Raw genomic sequence first — 22,829 nt, 5'->3', positions numbered from 1 at the left:
ACACCTTTGCTCCATTGTTAGGAGGACTTCTCTTTAGTCTGTCGGCCAAGCCAGGACATTTTAGTCCAGAACAAAGGCCATAAGGACAACAGGCATAAACTTGGGCACTTGCAGACTAAGAAGGACGAGGTCAACCTATTCATTATACATCAATTGAAACAAATAATAAAAATTTCCAATTTGCTAGGAATTTGAACATCACATAGAAAAAAATATGCATGTTTCATTCAAAAAACCATGTTTAAATCTTTCCATATTCTATCTCAATGATGCTTCAATATACTTCTTTAAAGTATTTTTAATAACAAATTTGATGAAATCAATTTGGCTATGGTACAAAGGATATAACCCATTGTAAATGTGCACAAATGAATGATTTCCAGAATTTTGAAAGATGAGTATACTTCATAAAGAAATACTGTGGGAAAATAAGTATAAGAGAAAAATGACTTAAAAATGGAGAGCTAGTAATGGAGAGATTCATTTCTTTTAATTAACAGAAAACAAACAGGATTCACCACATAAAATCTCACTCTATTTTTATGAATTGCTGAGGGATACTAATACAACTTTCTGTCAACAGATCAAGTCCCCATTGACCATAATCTATTTCAGTCCCAAAATGTATTTTTGTTCTGAGGATAATAGGTAACCTCCTTGCTGCCATTTTTAGATCAGCCCATTGGCAAACATTAAGCAGAAAGCGTGTTAACATTTTTGAAGCTCAGCTAAGGCTTTAGCAAAGTGGGTTTCTTGCTTGCAGAAGCAGTAATAGTGAGCTGGGCACAGGGGAGAATGCCTGAGGAAGCTCTACATCTGTATAAGCCTCAATGCTTCAGGTCAAAATAAAATAAACAACGGGGCTGGCCTGGTTGCACAGTGGTTATATACATGTATTCTGCTTTGGTTGCCCAGGGTTTGCTGGTTTGGATCCCAGGTGCGGACCTACACACTGCTCACCAAGCTGTGCTGTGGTGGCATCCCACAGACAAAATAGAGGAAGATGGGAATGGATGTTAGCTCCGGGACAATCTTCTTCAAACAAAAAGAGGAAGATTGGAAACAGATGTTAGCTCAGGGCCAATTTTCCTCACCAAAATAAATAAATTGATTAATTAAATAAATAAACTAACAACACAATCCTACTGAGAGAATTAAGACGCCCACAGGGGAGGTGCTCTCATCCTGTGCAGGCACACGGAATACAGCTTCAAGGTTTTGACATTCTCAGCTTCAACCAAAATCTCTGACTTGAAAACAAATAAACAAACTAATGAATAAATTAAAAACTACTAATCACTATAATCACTAGGACAATTTCTTACTAATTACCTGTTTGGCTGTCAAAAAGAGGCAGCTGATAAAGGAAATTACAAGTCAGAGCTAGGTCTCATCTTCACTTCAAAAGACCATTTTTTACCTTTTTTAGATCATTTTTAACAAGCAAAAATGGTATTTTCATATGGTTCAATCTAATAAAACCTGTTTCTTTTCAAAACAAATCACAGGTTCATTTCTGCATAGAAGGGCTGGCCAGCGAAGGTCAAGTGCCCAGCCCACACTGTCCACTCATCACTGCTGTCCACATTTTTCAGGGAAGTTATCTACTCTAGGAATTTAACTATCAAGCTACCTTATGCTTGTCCAGCTCTTGCTTACTTTCTGGGGAAGCACCTTTCAAGCTCCACAGAGGCCTCCTTTTCTCACCTTTCAAACAGGATGCCCTTATCAGAGCTTCTGTATTCAAATCAGCTCTCAGAAAGGCATCAATTAGATCCCTTTTCACACAAAACCAGGGACCATTTCCTTGTGTTCTGGGTATATCCCGAACAGTAGAATTGAGCAGGACGCTCACCTCCCATCTTGTAGCCCCTCTACACTTGGAGACAGAGATAACCCAAGCCACAAAACCAAGAGTCAAAGGCAAGCCAATGAAAGGGTGTGGAGGGGGGTTGCTTCATATGGGAGAGTTCCAAAAAACTAAGTGGTTTGGGGTCAAGAAAGGAGTGATACAGATTTCCTTCAGTAATCCCAAAGCTCTCAAAAATTAAAAAAGCAATCCAAGAATAAGTTTATGGGAGTTTTCTCTGTTATTGTTGTCATTAGGACTTCTCTTTCCCGTTACTATTATTGCTAATATTTTGCAGGTATTATATTGCATTCATTCATTTTTTCATTCATTGATTCAGTCAGCAAATCGGATGGGCATTTACTAGGTACCAGGCTCTGTGCTAAGCATTGGTCTTAAAGTTTGTATTCTTCAAAATGTTTGTTTTCAATCTGTCCAATAGACTAATCCCAGATGTTCACAAGTGCTCATGGTTGGTTAGCTAGAGACAATAGTATACTCACTTTGTATATAAAGAGTTGACTTTCTGCTTTTTGGATACAGAGTCCTCCCCACCTTCTGCCAAGTTCTCTGAAAATGTCATCCCTCAAGTGCCAAAGATCTTGCCAAAGAGAGAGTATAGATATGCTAAATGGTGGTGCTCCTCTACCTCCACACCTCCTCCCTTTATCTAATATTTTCACGGTACAAATTTTTACTTTCAAGGGACCCCTTGATATCCACATTAAACTGACTGGCCTTAGAAAAACCTTCCAGGGTGGCAAAAATAGAAAGTGTTCACAGAGAAACTAAACCCACTGTCATCCTCCACCCCAATTCTCTTCTCTGAATCTTCTAAAGACAGCCTTTCCTCTGACTATGGAGTCCACAATTATTTTCAAATAGCCAAATAAAACACAAGTAAAATGAGACAAAAACTTTGTTTTAGCCAATCTTCCCTCTAAAGAGAGAGATAGTTTGAGAGAGAAGAAAAATTCAGTGGACCACATTGTTGGTGAGTCATGACACTGGAGAGAATAGAGAAATCCCCATGCTAGTCATCTATATGAAAATATTACAGTTATAAAAATTGAAGTCAAAGTTCAAGAGAGAAAAACTGAGAGAGAAAGAGTAGAATCCTACAGAATAACTAAGCAAGAGGAATGTGAAAATTCAGGATCACTAACAAGGGCAGCAGAAAAGACTTTGAGAAAGAATACGAGGTATTATTCAAGCAAAGAAACTAGGAAGGGTAAGAATCATGAGGGATCTGAAATACTAGAAAATATTTAGAAAAACACATCATGCCACACAACCTGATTGTAAGGATCCTCTCCTTAAATTGACCAAAATACATAATTATCTTCTACCGAAGACTTTTTATGCATAATTTCTCTAATCTATTTAAGTGAAATGAAATAAGTAATATCTGAACTGAGGATTCTTGAAACTTCTAAATCATCTGAGGTAAGTGAAAAGCTAGAGATTTAGCGATGTATATTATGTTGTGGGAAATTAGTCCCTCAAAATAGCAAAAGGGAAATTGGCAGCTTAGCCAAATAAACCAGAAGGAATGAATAATCTTACTCAGTAGTTTAGGGAAGAGAACTTACTGGAAAATGTAGCTAAACATTGAGGGAATTTGTTTCAAGCAGCTGTATATTTTTGAAGCCGAATTTTTTTTAAACTCTAACAAGAAGTGCTGGCCCACTCACATTGCTAACATAGAGGAAAAAATCACCAAATTAATAAAAATTTGAAACATCATTTTAAAAACCTTTTAATAAAATTTCACCTGTGAAAATATGTATGTGGTTCCTTCATATATTGCTATCCCTGGCAACTGAGCCTGTATCTCAGTCGTATGAGGAAGGAAATCAATCACTAAGTATTTCTTGAGCACTTGCTAGGTTCTGAGCAAATTTGTGCCAGATGTGCTGGAAAGTAATAGAGTAAATGGAGAAGTAATAAAAATTCCAATACAATACAGTAATAGCTGATTAATTATACAATTCTAGAATGATCCTTAAGCTAGTCTGTAAGTATCACAAACCAAACTAATGATACTTACAGTAATGAACTGGTTCACTTCTTTGCTGCTGACCGTCAGTAAAATACACCTCAACACCAGGCTGAGTTCTCCCGCCAGCCCCTCCCGAAGTTCAGCACGTTGCTTTACAACAGTCCTTGGTCCCTACAGAACATCTGTTCCCCTTGATTATTTACATCACTGTACCTTGTCACTTACCATAGTCTAATTTCATTTAGGGCCAAAACCACCTCTTGAACTTTTTAAAAATTTTCCCCATAACCTTTAAAACTGAATTCTTCTGAATGTATGTTGTAAGTAAATATTGTTAATTGAATCTATTAATGCCTGTAAGATAAGTTATTTCAAACCAAAAGTAATAGTAATACTTTTGAATGCTTAAAATATCAAAAAATTGGGAAAACTATGGGTTAGTCTACAGTTTGTCGAAATGACTGTGCTAAACCACTTGGCGATTTTTAGCCTTGAAAAAAACCCACATATATTTTATGCAAAATTGGAGATTTGGAGACTGTGACTAATCTTCTATGACTTTGGCTTCTATGTAAACTAAACTACTAGCTAAGGGATAGGACTGCTTTATAAATGGGGTAGAGTTTCAGAGTATGGCTTACGCTTTCAACAATGTGAACATTAAGACAACCTTCAGAAAAACTGGGAACAGGGTGAGGCGTGAGTATGTGGCGGTAGGCACAGAAGAAGGTCAACACTGGTGGTAGTAGGCTGTAACTGAGGGGTAGCAATCTCTAGCTGTTGTAAACCTAGACTCTGGAGCCTGACTACCTGGGTTTAAATCTAGGCTCAGTTACTTCACAGCTGTATGATTTTGGACAAATCACGTAGGCCTCGGGGTCTCCATTTCCCCACCTGTAAAATAGGATGAAGACAGGCCAGGATTGCTATGACAATTATATGAGTTAATATATGTAAAATGCTTCAAATACTCTCTGGTACATAGTGACACAGTACCAGTTGATGCTGTAACTGCTGTTGGAACTGTATGGATTTTTGCTGTATAGGTGCACATAAAATAACCTGAATATTTAATTTGATCTGATTAGGTGAGCCCAAAAAGAACCAACGTCCCTCTAATCAGTTTTTACTAAAGCAAGCGCAGGCTAAAGAGCACAAAGCAAGCTGGCATTAGTGATAGAGAGTGAGTGAGTTTGTAGGAACACACATTTTTAAATTAGAAGGGAATTGGATATAATCTTGTCTAACTGCATCATCTAACAGATAGAGAAATGCAAACCCAAATATTGGATTGTATGACAAAAACTACACTGGAGAACTGAGAGTAAAGATAAAAATCCCTTCGTGCCTAGCTGTTTTCTCAAGGGTGAGAGGCAGCACCATGGAACTGAAAGTGTCCGAAACATTTCACCCAGGCTCATTTTCCTCAACCATAAAATTACGTGGATAACAACACAGCCGCTTATCCCAGGACTCATTGTGGACATTAAGATAACACATGTAAAGCAACTAGCACTATATATATATGGCACATCACAGACACTCAATAAATGATGATGATGATGATGGTGATATGCTACCTCTCCAAATTCTATGTACTAAATAGATAGACTTCATGCCTTCTTCCTTTGCTATGATATTTGTAAACAGAGAATACATGCAAATAAAAGAACAAATTTACTGTTAATCTATATCTGTACCACACACACACCTCACACTACATTACACGAGGTTTGTAAGATGCCCCACTCCCTCCTTGAACCATAGCTAATATAAGTAGCCTTCTTAATGAGGCATTAAAATTATGACGTTTCCCCTTCTGGAAGAGGACAGAGCCTAAATTTTCAATTATGAAGCTAATGTTGGCATTTTCTTCCCATGTGATGTTATTATCAATAATTACCAAAATATGCACAATATTGTTTCAATAAACTACTAAAATTGATTGTTTCTCCTCCCTTTGTCATTTTGAATGATATCCTTTGTCACTTTTTGCTTTTCAAGGAAATAATTTGAAGTCTCAGTTTAACTTTCTCTGATACAATTTATCACGATTCCCTCTACCTCTCCTTGACAGCATTTTGCACATTTCTCATTATTTAATTATTTGAAATTAATCGTTGAATGTCTGTCCTTTCCACTACCCTCATATCTATGAAGGGAGTGAGCACAGTATTCCTAGAATACTGATACTTAATAGGTGTCCCATAAATATATCCACAAATATAACAGGTTCCCAGTATATAATCGGATATGTGGATCGGCATTGCATCAGACAGGTGTAAGGCAGCAATGAAGATTTGACACTGAGTTTGCACTATGATAAGCCTGCTTGGATTATTCTAATCAAGACTCAGACCACACTTCCAGATACCAAATATAGTCACTCACAAGATTAATAGCCTGTCTCCTTCACTAGACTAAGTTCCTAGGTTTTGTCTTTGAGTCCCCAATGCCTTGCATGGTGACTGGTGCATATTAGTTGCCTGGTAAACACTTGTTAAATGACTAGAATTGCTCTCACGGGTTAGCAACCTGTAAATTTCTCAGGAACCTGCACAAGACACACAATAAATCTAACAGATGAAAAATATGGCTGAAGATGAAACATAATTCAGATATTCTTGACATTTAAATCATACAGTTTAATAATTGTGCAATTAAACAATTACTCATTGCCTAAAGAGCACTACTAACTAAAGAACATTCTGAACTGAAAAAAGGTATGGGTTTGGGGAGGTACGACTTATATAAGATTTAAAGAATGTCATTAAACTACTGTCACAGACACACCTAAATGTCAAGTGAACTGACAGTACTGCTTCATGTCCTTTTTCAAACTGCCAAGGAAAGGGATTTTAAACTAAGTTAAGAAATGAAAGAAATAAGGACAAGTGGAAAAATAAAAGGTTTTTTTGCATTTTAGCTTCAACTATTTAAAGAACATCATTTCTAAGAGGAATTTGGAGAATGATTGAAACGAACATCTGAAACTGACCTAGTTTGTACACCCTATTGCAATGGAATGAAGCTTGCATATTGCCAAGGCCTGGGGAATCGTGTTTAACATTGATGTCATTCACAGCCACTGATATGACTAAAATGACCAAAGGACAACAAACTATACTTTCCTTATAATGCATAGCTGCACTTGTAGATGTTTTGCTTTGCTCTCTTTGTTTTCAAGACCTCATCAGTTCTCTGTTGCTGCCCACTCTCAAAGTCCAACTGCTGACAACTGTGCCTCAGAATGCTAAGAATGAGTTCTCTGCTGTTCTAGATGCTCACAGTAACCTGGCTCTAACTCACTGCTTAACATCTGCCTGATGTTCACATTTGCTCTGGTGAGAAAGAATTTTACATAAAAGACAAATGTTTTTTGAAATTGGTGATAAATAATTGATTTTTAGAGGCGATACATTTCTTATTGTCCTGTTCCTATAGTTGGCTCATCATAATCCACCAATAAACAATTCTAACTATTAAACCCTGTGCTATGTGCTATCTGGGAAAATAGAATGAAGCCATCGTCGATTTTATTAAGGAGCTTACCATCTAGCTAGATAAATATAGCAGTCACATATGAAACAGTTTATGGTAAATACTTCAGGATATTATCAATGATAAATTCTGCAATGTGTACTTTAAATGTTGGTGGTGCTTAAAGAAATAAAGGATAATAATAATCACAGTTATTATTTACTGGGCACTAAGCACTGTACTGTGTACTTCACATGCATGATGTAATTTAATCCTCACTATAAGCCTTTCCAGTAGGTTCTACTATTGCCCTCAATTTGTAGATGTGGATACTTGTGACCATATCTTTGAGATCAGTCAGAATGAGCCAAATATGGAAAATAAGGCTAGGAGCTTGACTTTGAAGAATGGGTTGTAAAAAGGGAGATTCTCATGAGTACACTTGAATTATTGAATCCAAGGTGTATCTCGAATTACTTATACATTTTTTATATCATCTTTTTTCTTAAAGACTCTAAGCAGAGCAAATAGCTCTTTAATTTTACAAATATCCCTGTAAGAATCAACGAACACTTTAAAATTGAAAAGTCCATGAAGAACTGTCACAGTGAAATGGAAACAGACAACAGAATTAGGTAGATGGGAGAGAAAAGGTATGCAGTGAAGTATGCACTTGTACTTTGAAAAAAGAAAGTCATCATTATTGTGGGATAGGGGAAAATGTCCTGCTATGGAAATTTCCACCTAACTAAACTTGAACTAATTAACTTCTTTATTAAACGTGCTTCATTGCTCTTCCCTATCCTAGTGAATGATGCCGCTATCATTCATCTCCTCCTCTGTTTCCCTCATCCAACATTTCTAATCAGTCATTAAGACCTGAGGCTTAAAAATATAGGGTTTACTGGTCCGGCACTGCCACTTACCAGATAGACGAACTTCAGCAGATTACTTGATCTTTAACTATCAATTTCCTCACTGATAAAACATGGATAATAACAGGACATATTTTATAAATTGTTAGAATTAAATTATATATAAATGTCCGTAGAAGTTCTTCTTACTGGCACATAAAGAGTATTCAGAGTATTTTGCTATTGTTTTCTATTCATAAAAAACCTCTGCATTGGGCTGATTATAAAATAATATGTTATATATCTATATATATTTTAATGGCTATCTTTATAGACACATAATAAATTAAATACTATAAAATAGAGTTTAAGAGAACAAACATTGCACTCAGACATAGCTGAATTAATTTAAATATTGTGTTTACCATTTTCTAGCTGTATTAGCCTGAATTAGCACTTAACAACTGCAAGCCTCAGTTTCTTCATCTGCAAAATAGTTATTGTGAGCTTGAAATTAAGTAATACATGTAAAGCATATCACATAGTACCTGACACAATTTAAGAGTTCAAGAGTCATTATATAATTGGATTTTTTTCACAAGATGCCATGTGCATACATTCCAACCAAACAAGGACTATAGCCTCTATTTTCAAGTGACTTTTTTAAAAACACGATTTTTTAAAGAAACAGTCTCTTTTTATTTTATAGTTATTTTCCAAATCATCTTATTAATCCAAATCCCTTGCATCAGTGAGAGAGTAGGTACTCTAAGAAGTAGAAAGGGTATGGAAGGATAGAACCACAAAAATGGAGCCCAACTCAAATATTGGAAGGACAATGTCAAAGGCAGAATCAAGGTAGTTTTGAGGTAGAAACAAAACAGCTGCTTTGCCTCCTGAGATGCCCAAAGACATGCTGAAGCTGCCCATAACTGCTCTTAGATTCTCCAACCGACCTTTTCTCCTTGCTTCATAAATATTCCATAAATCATAAGCCTTGCAATTCCCAAAGAACAGAAATGTCACCACAAACCTCTGCCAGGCCATTAACAGTCCATAGGTCACATATAGTGACAACAAAACAAACCACTAGTGAGCTTACCCAAAGGACTATCGAGTTACCAAATGTCATGTAGACTCTGAAGGCAATTCCAAACACAGTTTAAACACAGCAATATCATTCAAATAAATAAACAGCCATACAAGTTGAAACACATATTAGAATAAGCAAAATTCAGCTGTCTGGTTAGAATCTCTACTGGAACTCCAAACCTTATAAGATTCTTAGAATATTTCTTTCCAGTAACATGTTTTAAAACTTTGCTCCTAACACACTCTTTCCCCTTATTGATTGCTTTCTCCTTATGTATCTTTTTCTTTCTGTCTCTCTCTTTCTCCCTCAATTTTCATGTGTTCTCAACCTTCAAAGTTGAACCTGACCCTGAAGCCATTCAATGACACAACTGACACTCCAAAGCCAGCTGCGCTCTGGCAGCAATCTAGAGTCAGGAGGATGGGCGGGCCAACTCATTCATCACTGTCTTTAGAACACAGATATTCGTCAACTAAACTGCTGTGGAGATTCAAATTATCACACATATATAGTTACACATTGTAGAGGACACAAAGCATATGATTCATATTTTGACTAGATTTATTATAAAGTCCTTCCTAACCCTTAAATACTACGACTCTATGCCCTTCACAAATTTCATCTTCTTGATCTTGGTTTTGCCATTAGCACACAGCATGTGGTCCATGCTGCCAAGAGGAGTTTCTGAATCAGAGTGGACTTAACCAATTGGATGTGCTCAACCAAGCATCTACCAGCGATGGCAATTGCTATAGTCAAGAGATATGTTTCAAGGAGCAAATAGATGATTATTGGTTTTCTTTTCACCTTTTGAAATTCTGAAGAATACTTGTACTCTGGTTAAGGGGTACTTTCAAGTATTTACAATATTGTAATACTAGCACAAGGAGTCTCATCATTTTGCAAAAATAAAAAGAGAATACCATTAACTCATTATAAACAGAAAAAGTTATATATACAAAATATGTCTCTAAATCCAGAATCTTTGGACTTGAGCAAACCTGGGGTTGGGGGAGTTAATAGCAACATGAAAGAGTCAATATATTTTACAATTTCAACATTATTAGAAAATCATAAATTGAAACATGTTGTTTTAAAAGTTAAAGTTAACCATTAGTGAAATAAAAATGTGATATAGTTTCCAAAGTACATGAAAAAAGAACAAAGAAGGAAAATTTAGCAATAGAGATATATTACAAAAGTTAATATTAAGAAAGAATATAGGGGCCAGCTCCATGGCATAGTGGTGAAGTGCGGTGCACTCTGCTTCAGCAGCCTGAGTTCAGATCCCGGGTGTGGACCTACATGCTGCTCGTCAAGCCATGCCATGGCGGTGACCCACTTACAAAACAGAGGAAGATTGGCACAGATGTTAGCTCCAGGCTAATCCTCCTCAAGCCAAAAATAAGGGGGAAGATTGGCAACAGGTGTTAGCTCAGAGCAAATCTTCTTCACCAAAAACAAAAAGAAAGAAGGAATATGAAAAATATTAAAATCAGGCCAAATAGAATTCAAGGGAAAGGTAGGAGATGGGACAAAAAATAAAGGCTATTTTATGATTAAATCCATAGACTGATATTGAAACAGAGCAGTTATGACTCTTTACATGTTGAATATCACAGCATCAAAGCGTATAAAACAAAAATAGTTAAAATGCAAAACATATTAACAGAATCTCATAATATTAATGGGATAATTTTTCATATCTTTCTTGGTATTTGAAACATCAGGAAGACAACAAGTGACTCATTAAAAGGGTGAAACAATAACCCTTTAAGTAAAATTAATTTAATAACTAAAAATCAACTCCTTCCAAATTGCTATCAAACACATATAAGTTTTTAGCATAATTCAGGGCAGAATAAAAGTATCAGTCACATTCAAATCTGTACAGGTAACATTCCTGAACACAGCATGACACAAGCAAAGATAAGCAGCAGAGCTAAATAAACAAACAAAATCACATTTGGAAATTTTGATATTATCTTCCAAACAAGTCTTAGCCATAGAGAGAAACAGAACATAATTGCGGAATATTTAACAAATAATTATGATAATTTCATATATCAAAAGTTATGAATTATGGCCTAAGCTTTATGCAAAAGAAATCTCACCGCAATAAAGCAAATTTTATTATTAAATAAGAAACAGTGAAAATAAATTAGTAAGTATTAAACTCAAGTAGCTAGAAGAAGAGTAACAAAATTAACCTGTAGAAAGATGGTGTTAAAATAAATTATGAATCAAAAGTTAGAAAACAGAAACAGTAAAATAAATATATAAATAAATCAAAGGCTTGATTTTTTTAAGGGAACAGTAGACTATGTTTATTTTTATTTGTTTTTTAGATCATCTGTCTGCCTCTCCTCATCCTACACTTAATTTAATTAATTAATTAATTAAAGTTTAAATGTAAACTCCACAGGGTAGGATATTTGCTGAGGATTTTTGTATACTGTGGATTCCAAGACCATAAATAGGGTCTGGCACACAGTTGGCATTAAATGTATATTTTTTAATGAGTGAAAAACTGAATGAATGACTAAGTAAGGGAAAGAGTTAACACCTAGAAGAATAAAGTTGATGATGTATATATGCTTTGATTTGGGCACACGCAGACAAAAAGAGTTTTGGGTCACCATTTGTGGCACCAGCCATCAGGGTGTGTACAAGTGACCACAGACACCTGTCTGCTGATTCAAGAAAGAAGCTGAGTAGAGTAAGAGTGAGGGAGAGAGAGTAGAGATCTGGGGAGATGGGGAGGGGGGAAGAGGACCTGTTGACATGAAGATCTGTTATTTTTGAACAACTGGAGTCCATGAGAAAAAAGTCACTTAAATTTTTTTTTTTAATATCAAATCACAGATGTGCCCAGTGTAAATTGCTGTAGCTCTTATTAGGCTTTCACATCCTTTTAGATCTGCCCCTTAGGGTGAGAATTTTCAATTTTGGATGTACATCAACTACAACTATGAGCCCTCTTACTTATTGGTTTTATTCGTCTTAAATCGAAGCACAGGCTGCACCCAGCCTCATGGGGTGACTCTAATGTGGGGCCATGTTAAGAACCGCTGCTTTACTTTGTTCACTGAATTCTACTAAATGCCTTTCCAACCCACTCAAAGATATCCACAGGTTCCCCTTAATAGTACACATAAGATTTTGCCCCTTTCTGTCAAAAATGTTTAATTCTGAAAAAAACTTTCAAACAACTAGTTCCATGTACATCTAGCTCATCCAGAGCTGCTTAATTTTTTTTTTTTTTAAGATTTTATTTTTTTCCTTTTTCTCCCCAAAGCCCCCCGGTACATAGTTGTATATTCTTCGTTGTGGGTCCATCTAGTTGTGGCATGTGGGATGCTGCCTCAGCGTGGTTTGATGAGCAGTGCCATGTCCGCACCCAGGATTCGAACCAACGAAACACTGGGCCGCCTGCAGCGGAGCACGCGAACTTAACCACTCCGCCACGGGGCCAGCCCCCTGAGCTGCTTAATTTCTAAGTGATTAATCATGGTTTTAAAGTTTAAATTCATAATTATCATTTTATAATTTCCTGGATTTTTAAATTGACTTTCAAATTGTCATTGGGATTTTTAGGTTTTCGGTTTTTCCCCTGGTGATGCAAATGTGACCAAGAAAAAAGCTGAAATCTTAAACTGAAGGAGATTAAGTCAAATACCTGCAAAGGTACTTCAGGATGCTTTTCTCTCAGCACTGGAACAGCTGGAATTTCCTGGAAAGCTTTCGACGTCTTCTTTTTGGCTTTTTCCATTTGAATATTGGTAAAATAGTTGACAGCAGCAAACTCAATAAGGGCCGAAAATACAAAAGCAAAGCAGACAGCTATGAACCAGTCCATGGCAGTAGCGTAAGACACTTTGGGCAAAGAATGTCGTGCACTGATGCTCAGTGTGGTCATGGTGAGGACTGTGGTTATTCCTTCAAAGCAAAAGAGACAAAATACTTTACCATTACTTCTATGCACAACATAAACAAACAAAAAGACTTAGGTATTTGGTGGGGTGCAGGTAACAAAGTTTGCAGTAACTCAAATCAAACCATCTGTGATGGAAGATTTGAATCCTAATGGTTCAGTGAAACTAGCATAGGCTTTGGAGTGAGAGAAAGATATGATTCAAATCCTGGCTCTTCAAATCATTGGCTCAGTGTGATTTGGGCTTAGTTAGGAAAACTCACTGGACTTGTTTTGATATCTACCTATTGGGTTTGCTGTAAAGATTATAGATACTTACGATCTTTAACTGAATATTACCTATTCAATTAAAATAATAAATTACCTGTTATGAAAGAGCTTAGTTTATATAAAACGATAAAGGTATATTCCATAGATTTCTAGAGCAATTTGGCTTTAAAAATATTGGACATCTATTACCCATCAGTTTATGGTCAGCAGGAAAATATTTGCAACAAGAATAGAGTCACTTCTCTTTCATCAGCAGGCTTCTGAAGCATATCGTCTCCAGGGAAGCCTTCTCCTCAGCCTAGAAAAAGGTTAGTTCCCATTCTCACTTGAAAAATTCCACTTGCCACCAGAACTATAGAGATATGCATTATTTAAGGATGCCAATATTTGTCCAAGTGTCCCTTTCTGCACCTTTTCCTATCTGTAGATCTAATCCATGTTATCTAGCTAATCTTGGAAATTTCTGTGGGGATTTACTATATCCATTTAAACTCATTCTATGTGTTGCCTAGGATAGCTCCTGAACTGACCCACCCACGTGTTTGGGGATAACAATGATGACGATGACGATGATGAAGGTGTCCAAACTATATACTCCAATCCATGCCAATCCCTGGCTGAAAGTCAAATAATATATGTTAAACTGAAGAGATAGTGAGCCCTATGGAACAATAAAAGAAGCATAATATTTTGATTTAGGGAGAAATGATATTGTCTCCTCAACTCAGCATTGAATTCTATTCTGCCTTGTATTGTTCCCTGTATGCAAGACTTGTTTCCTCAACTTGACTGAGCATAACCTCCTTGAGGGCAGAAGAGTCTAACATTACTTCAGGATTTACCATAATATTTCACATAGTGTCAGGCACACGATAAATGCACAGTACATATAAACTCACTTTTTCAGCTCCAGTGCCTACTGAATTGTCAATGTCTAGAACATGAAAAATTAGACCAACTGTGCAACACATGAGCTATAGATCTTTTAAAAACATTCCATAGACTACACAGAGAAAGAAAATTGAGGACTTGGTTGTACTCCCTAAGAAAAAAATTCGTGATATTTTTGACATTTATATTAGTCTAAAATAGATTTTAAAATGTATTTATTCAGTCAAATACATAGATATCTAACTATCTATGAAAATGCACTAAGTATTGTGATTTCATTGTACTTTGTTTCAGAAAGAGACTTTAGAATTTTCAGGCCTCTATTGTAAAACTCAGAAAAATGGCACCGTTCCCATGCTGGCTCTGAGCTGTATGAACAAACCTTAAATTAATTTTGAAAAATTTTAGCTACAAAGTTTAAAGATAAATCAAAATTTTTCTGTTTTTTCATAATAATTTAACCTTAATGGCCTATTAAGAATTCAAAAATGTTCCACAAGCTTCTTAGAGATATTTCCTATAATATTATAGAAATTAGTCTGAAAGCACCTGGAAATAAAATATGAACAGTGAAGTCTAAAAGAGAATACTACTCTGAGAAGAATTCACAAAATTCTACAAAGACCATAATGTGATAACCAGAAAGAAACTTCAAACTCAAATATAAGCCATTTAGGATTCTCCATGTTGCTTTGAGCATTTTTTTTTTATAATAGAACAAATTCTCCTGAGGACAAGAAGTAGTAGTCTTCATTTTCTCCTGCTTTCATGCAAATAAATTCCCTTATTGATGCCAAGTAAACAGTATATTAATGCAATTGCTGAGCCATAAGTCCAAAAATTAATTTCTGATTGTTAGAGAGGGTAGATCACAAGGTTCATGAAGACGTTAAACGATGTTACGGACATCATTGCAAAAAAGGCTAGATATGTGGCCACTTTCCATTTCTCTTTCATTGTTTTGAGTCAACTTGATTTTAAAGTTTGTAGAATAGCCCTTCAGTTATTATGGTTCTTATTTTATGACTGTTGGCAAAATTAGGAAAGTAACTGGCATGAACAATTGGCTAAGCGTTTGAAGTCGACATCCCTTTAGACATTAAAAAACTCTCTCTGCCTGGAGTCCAAATTTAAAGAAAGCACTAGCATGACAAGGATGTGCTTATCATACCTGCTTTTAGCTGGAGCATTTACTTAAACACCAAAAGAACAGCAAACAGAAGCCAACCGTTCAGATAAGAGGCCAGGCTTCCGCTGCATCTAGGAAGACGGTGCATCTGTGGTAAATGGCTTAGCTGGCATCTACCCTGAAAACATTTCAATAACCATAGAATTTTTTCTGACACATTCAAGTATTGATGCCAGTCCCTGTTTTTAGAAGCTGAAAATGCACCATATTGGCTGGCCCAGGAGCTGGGAGAGGATGTGTAAGAGTAGGCTAAGACTGTACACAAGAGTGAATTTTTGGCTGGCCACTCCTAAAAGATGAACTAGTAATGATATAGATATGCCAGCTGGCATTTACTCAGGTTTAATGTTTTACTATACTGGAATAATTAGAAAACTGAAAGGCATACCACCTTGGGAAGAATTTAGCACACTCGACTTCTCATATTTACACTGAGTTTTTTTTTTTGGTTTTATTTTTGCATGATCTCTAGAAACATCCCTGACCCAGCAAATTCTCTCCTTGAGTGAAGAGGGAAATGAGAATTATAGAAGATAAATACCAGCCCAGAATTAACTTTTTACCGAAATCTCATAGGAAATTGATTTCTAATGCTCCTCAAATGCTTAAAACTTAACTTCCTTAGGAAAATATCATCCTAGAGTCTCAATGAACAGTTTAGTAATTACCATTCTGACACATCTTAGGTCTTTGAAGACTTAATTATTGGGCATAATTTCCCTTGTCAATCAAAACCAACATCTTGGCACATGAGCACAAGACAGAGGCAAATGGGAAAAGCTACCCACAGAATACCTTCAGCACACATCCATACAATCTCACTCAGCAGCTCTGGAATTCTCCACAAGCCCCCACATCCCCATGCCCCCTGTGAAGATAAAAGGCAGAGTTCTCAAAGTTAGAAATTTTCTTGGTCCATCTGTTAAATGGCAGAGTTCTCAAAGTTAGACAGAAATTATCTTGGGTCCATCACTTAAACAGGTGATTTTATACAAGTTTATTAATCTCATTGAGTCTATTTCCTCATCCATAAAAAATTAATAATGCATACCATGCTGACTTATTATGAAGATTAAATAAGACGACCCCAAAAGTATACAGCAAATCTTATCATCATTAGTACTAGTATTACCAGTATCCTCACTATATGCTACTTAATTTCCTTTCAGTGTCTTATTTGGATAGGAAATATTGTTTGGGTACAGCTGTAATCAATGCTATCCCTCTGGATATTCTAGAAATTTCTATTATTTGGGGATAAGAGAGACAGAACAGTGGCTATCAGTTTGCAATCAACAAAGAAAGTGTTCAAAGCTTATCAACCAATCACAATAACTATAAAATACAGAGGACTTCCCATTATAATACCAAGTAGTGATTCTCAAATGAGGTAGATGGCAGCATGGACCATCATAATAATAAATGACACAAATAGGATTTACCACGTGGTAGGCATTTTTCCAAATGGTTTATTCAAATTAACTCCCTTAACGCTCACAGCAACCTATGAGCTAGGTACAACCATTCATCCTGTTGTAACACGTGAGGAAACAGGCAGAAGTAACTCATTGAAGGTTCACAGCTAATAAGTGGTAGACTTCGGGGTGACAACCTAGGCTAGCTCACTCCAGAGTCTGTGCTATGGCACTATCATCTCTTCATGAAAGGCATCATTGATGGGTCAGTATTTTCTGTTCTAGATTCTTCAGGACCATAGAAAAGAATATGATAATATGTGGACAAGTGACTACTATTTTAAACGATGATAGTTCCTGAAATACTAATATTATTTGTACTGGGAAAATTTAAGGGACTTTGGTCTGGCACTTAGCCTCAGCAGATACTTCCTGCCCAGTCAGGCTGCCCTTGAACATGATGAGTAGACTCAAGGTTAGTGTCAGCACTAAATGAGATAATGAGTATCAAGAATTTAGCACAGTGTCCGGTATTCCATAACAGAAAGATATATGTTTTCTTTCAAAAACAATTAAAAATCAAGGAAATCAAGTCAGAAAAAAATAGATCTCCCTGAGATGATAGAGTATATGGGAGAGAGTAACTAATATGTACAAAGTCCTCCACATACTCTGTAATGAGTACTGTGCATAACTAAATCCTCACTAGTCTATGAAGGGGACATGTGTTATCATAATCTTATGGGTGGAGAAAATTAGTGGCAGATTTGGGTTTTAAACCCTGACCTATTGGAGTCCAAAGCTTAGATTTGCTGTTTTCTCTCCTTCTTTTTCACACTTATTTTTAATAGCTAAAATTTATTCAACACTTGCAATGGGCAGTTATTCTTTAATTGAACCCTCACAACTCTATGAAGTGGATAGCACCGTTATACCTGCTCGCCACCTTTCTGAGGTCACATCCTGCCCCCAGCATTGACCCTTCCATAACAGTTTCCCCAGTAGGATTCCAATACCTTCTTGAGTGAACCTAGGATTAAAGGGGTGGGAGGGGGAGGTCTATGCAAAAATATCCCCACATTCAGGTCCGCTGAGAACACTAAGATGCCCTTATCAGCAGTTCTCTGAATGGAGAGGGAGGTGGGATAAGAAGTTCCCACTCTCCCCAGCTCCTTGGCTCCAGCATCCCTTCAGCTACCATGTGACAAGGATATTATACCACAGCTTTGATCCCATCACATAGAAAAAGAAAAGGGAGATTAGCATCTCTTGTGAGGACTATATCTCCATTTCAGAGCAATTCTGATCATTTTCATTCTTATCCCACTACTGAATGCTTTTTCTGCTCACAATCAATAGAAAAAGAATATAGAAATATATTGAATTAAATAAACATCATTATAACTAATTTTATTTAAAAGCATGACTGATATGTAAAACACTTATTAACATCTATAAAAATTTAAAACTCATGTCTTCTGGACTTCCTATAGTTTAGAATAAGATATATAGGAAGCCCCTATAAAAACAAAAAGAATAAAATGTGTTCAGAAAAAAGATGCAGATAGAATATAACAATGAGCTAATAAACTAAGCATATAATACCTTCCAATTCAATGCAGCTAAACTATTTGCATTGTGTTCCTCTTCATTAAAAGGAAAATTATTGTAAGGCTTTCTTATTCAGTCAACCATGACTTTTATTTGTTTTATTTTAAGCACCCAGTGCATTTCATTTTAACACCTTGATTATGATTTTAATTCAATTACACAGCATTAAGCTAGTAGCCCAAGAATATTACCAAAAGTGAAATTAGATCCAGATTCATGCTTGATCTTCACCTGTCTGGTCTCAACAGGGGAAGTCTGATGGGGCCCCAAAGAATGGACTGCCCACATCCTTTCAAGCCTTATTACTTTGTACAGGGTAGATAAAAATGAAAGTTTGTATGATTCTTTACTCAGTACAGCCTGATATATTACGGCTTAATATTTTCTTAGAAATGATATCTAAGGCTATTCCCACGAATCATGATCAAAAGGTAATGTGGACAAAAATACCCAAGAAATGAATTGCAATTACCAAATACAGTCCTAGCTGGAACTGATTCCTTATTTATCCAGAATGAAACTTGAGAAAGAATCACTGTCATAATGCATGGAATGTACGTCTGAATCATAAAATAACCCATCTTCCGTCTGAGGTGGAAGTAAACCGTCATAACAATATATTCACCTACAAATAAAACATGAGGAAAATGTATTATTGGTTCTGCAGCAATTATTCAATGGCTTCATAGTCATATTTCAGACTAACAAACAGTATTCTAGGCAAAGAAATTATCTGTTGTGGATAACAACACAAACATCGAGAAATATGTAGTTCCTAAGTAGGGGGAAATGATATTGAACATCATTGCACAAAAAAACACTTTTGTTCTACGTAGTGGTTAAACAATTTAATACATTGGACTATAATTTTTAAAAATTCTTGCAGTGCTTTCTATTTTAAAGATCTGATACTGGGGTCAGCCCAGGGGCATCATGGTTAAGTTTGCTAGCTCTGTTTGGTGGCCTGGGGTTAACGGGTTCAGATCCCCTGAGCGGACCTACACACCGCCCATCAAGCCATGCTGTGGCATCCCACACACAAAATAGAGGAAGAATGGCACAGATGTTAGCTCAGGGACAATCTTCCTCAAGCCAAAGAAGAGGAAGAGTGGCAACAGATGTTAGCTCAAGGCCAGTCTTCCTCACCAAAAAAAATCAAATCAAATCAATCAATCAATAAAGGTCTAACACTGCTAAAGCAATTAACCTTCATTCTCAGTATTTTTCAAGAGCAGAATTTAGACTTAACTTTTGTGGAAAATCAGTAGGAAAAAATGGAAATACATACACACACACACACACATAGACACAGACATATGAAAATATATAGCTTAATTTTAGAAAGAATTGAAATACACATATACATTAAATGTGTATATATGCTTAGGGAGAGGCTGCCTTACTGTCTTAGTTTTAGGGAAGAGCTGTATTTCTAAATGTTATGTATTTGAAGAAAAATACAAAGAGACACACATAACGTAGAGCCACATAGAACATCCCTGCTTTCAAGCAAGTTTTATTGGCATTTAAACAAAAACCTAAAAGCTAATAAGCAAACAAACCATAAAATTTCTGGTACCTGTTAATGAATATTTTTAATGTTACATCTGAAAGGGAGATATTAAGAAAGTTACTTGAAAGCAGTAGCTTTATTCTCAGACTGTGAAGTCCAAGATTCAGAAGCCTCAAATCCTCCCAAAATGTGATATTAATCCCACTGTCAGGCTGGAAAACGAATGTTTTCAAAAAATATATGAGTAAGGAATACTTTTAGAACAGCCAATTTTCCCCAATAAATATGATAAAAACTAAATTCTATGATTCTTTCATTCATACTCCAAAAGCAAATACAGACCAAGAATGGTCAATAATATCCGTTTTCTTGTGTGACAGCTTTAATGTATACTCTGAATATATTTTGTAATTAAGCTTTATATTTTGCTCTTACTTTTGAAAATACAGTTGCACCACATTAATTGGGCAAAATAAAAATGATTTTGGGAAAACACCAAAAAAAAGAAAAAGGGAAAGTCCAGTGTTCAATGGTCAGACTTCTTGCCTCAGAATTCTGTTCAAAATAGTTTTAATATATTTGATTATTGACTTTTGTTATGAATAAGAAAACCAACTCACTTTTCATGTCTCATCAACTCAGAATTTATTTTAAACCAAAATAAGATTATACCCAAAAATAAAGAAATTCTTAACTATAAGTTATACATCAAGCCTCTTTCTGGAAAGTTTTTGTTGTCCCCTGAGAACACTAGATATTTCAATGAAAAAGCGAGGACAAAACTCCATTGCTAATGCCAAGTAGCATATTGAGCTTAATTGTTAAACATCTCACCCGTAATGGATTTGATAGTTTCACTTGATACGGTTTGCCCAATCAAGTCATATTGAACTAAGCTGGAAGACTCCTTTGGAACTTCTACTGATTTCTCAGGACCTTTCGTCCAGGTATAAATCATCTCACTCTTCGGGTATGCATCTGAATGAGAGCACAGAACGTGGTTAGAGTCAGTGCTCCTTTTGCATCAGCATTGATGGTCAACAATTAAGAACATTACACATGTTCAGGAAAGATGGAATAAATGAAAACAATAATCATTATGATTTATCAAACATGTTTGGGATTTAGAAAATGGTAGAGATTAAATAAACAGCCTTGCAATTGGGTATATATCTTGATTTTATGCCAAAGGATTGGAGGAGGATAAACTAAAACGAAGGCAACTAAAATGACTAAAATGCCATGTATGCATCAATGCACTTGGATATGTTTCCATAGTAATAAGATAAGCAGTTGAAAAGTAGAAATAATAAACCACAAAAAAGTACTGTCAAACTGCTGCTTCTTTCCATTCTAATTCACTTCCAGTGCTTGACCAATACTGGCTTCTCCCATCCTAATGCAGCTCTGCCAATTAGAAACATACCAGATGCTGCCCATAATACAATAATAACAACAACAACAAAAACAAACCCTACTGTTGAGAGAACTCTCCAGGGGTCACCTATTCCAGACTCTGCCTCTGGGCAATACCCATGCTGTTTGGGAAGCATTCTGCAGTGACAACTGGCTATGCTGTTTGTGAAGCTCTCCAGGGAATATAATAACCCAACCAGTTCCACTACCTTTAAACTCTTACAGTCAGGGCATTTTCCTTTCCATCTTCAACAAATCCCTCCCAGCAACAATTTAAGCCCATTTTCTTTTATTCGATGTGCAGTGCAAATGGAGACCAGCTGCTTGCTTACCAGTCTACCCAGAACAGATAGCTTGGCTTACACACAAATAAATTCAAAAGAACCAAGAAGAATTGTGTGCTACCCTCCACATACCTTCCTAAAATGGCCAGAGCACAGTAGGTCCTTGGTGGAATTTTTTAATTCTACAAAAGGAGTTCATACCTAGAGAGACTATCTTTACAAATGAGTTTGCAAAACAAAAAAGAGGCTTGTGTTGTCATTGAGCCGTATATAGCTATGTGTCAACGCTTATCTCCTGAAGTGTATTCATGCTTAATCATTCATTTAAAGTCCTGAATGCTATATTCCTGTCCATGATATTTTCAATTAAATATCCTTCTCTTGGCTACCCCACCTGCTAGAACAATCTTTTTCTTTCCTGGTTTTTCTCATTCCTATGAATTGTAAACATAGTTAAATGGTATTCTTCTCTTTCTGGAATAATTAAGGATTATTTACTAAGTATGATATACCTCTCTTTTTAATTCCCCACTCAAAAACATCAGCTTCCAAAAAGTGATTTCTTTATTATATACAAACTTTGAGCACCTACCAAGTGCTTCCCCTGAGAACTAGAGGGGCATGACTGGGAGAGGACTTCCCCTAGATTAGAACTAGCTTGGGTGAGATTTAAATTATTATAGCACAAATGGATTTCAATTCTGGCCCTAGTTAGATCACCCTTTCCGTCTATGTATTTTTCTGGTTTTATCTTCTCTCATTAAGTCATTGGTCAAGGAGCAAATGACTCTCTCTAGCTTCAAGTCAGCTCACTGAATACTGTGATTACTAGGGGTTATAAAAAGAATCGTGACTGCCGATTCTCACTAAGCTAAGCAATGAGCAATGATAACGGCAGGCAACAGTTTCACAATCACTGCAACTAAGAATCTGAAGCAATAGTAAAAGCCAGCATCTATTTTTGGCAGATTCTGATTGAATCAAATATTTGAGGCCGGCTTTAGAAGAGGCAATCACATTTTGCTGCC

At 36.1% G+C, this 22,829-nt stretch overlaps 1 protein-coding gene across 1 annotated transcript in view; it reads right to left on the bottom strand.

The window, feature by feature from the left end:
• The window catches only part of LOC124237472 (gamma-aminobutyric acid receptor subunit alpha-4), a 61,706-nt gene that overhangs the window by 21,501 nt on the left and 17,376 nt on the right, over positions 1 to 22,829 (bottom strand). The window contains exons 6-8 of the mRNA XM_046657139.1: positions 20,936 to 21,079; positions 19,061 to 19,213; positions 12,958 to 13,217 (exon numbers count right to left, since the gene is read on the bottom strand). Coding sequence (XP_046513095.1) covers positions 12,958 to 13,217; positions 19,061 to 19,213; positions 20,936 to 21,079 — 557 coding nt within the window. The remainder of the gene's footprint in view (positions 1 to 12,957; positions 13,218 to 19,060; positions 19,214 to 20,935; positions 21,080 to 22,829) is intronic.

The sequence above is a fragment of the Equus quagga genome, chromosome 3 (assembly GCF_021613505.1).
Source record: "Equus quagga isolate Etosha38 chromosome 3, UCLA_HA_Equagga_1.0, whole genome shotgun sequence".
Lineage (NCBI taxonomy): Eukaryota > Metazoa > Chordata > Mammalia > Perissodactyla > Equidae > Equus > Equus quagga.
The sequence above is the reverse complement of the archived record's forward strand: the minus strand, read 5'-3'. Positions and strand labels throughout refer to the sequence as shown.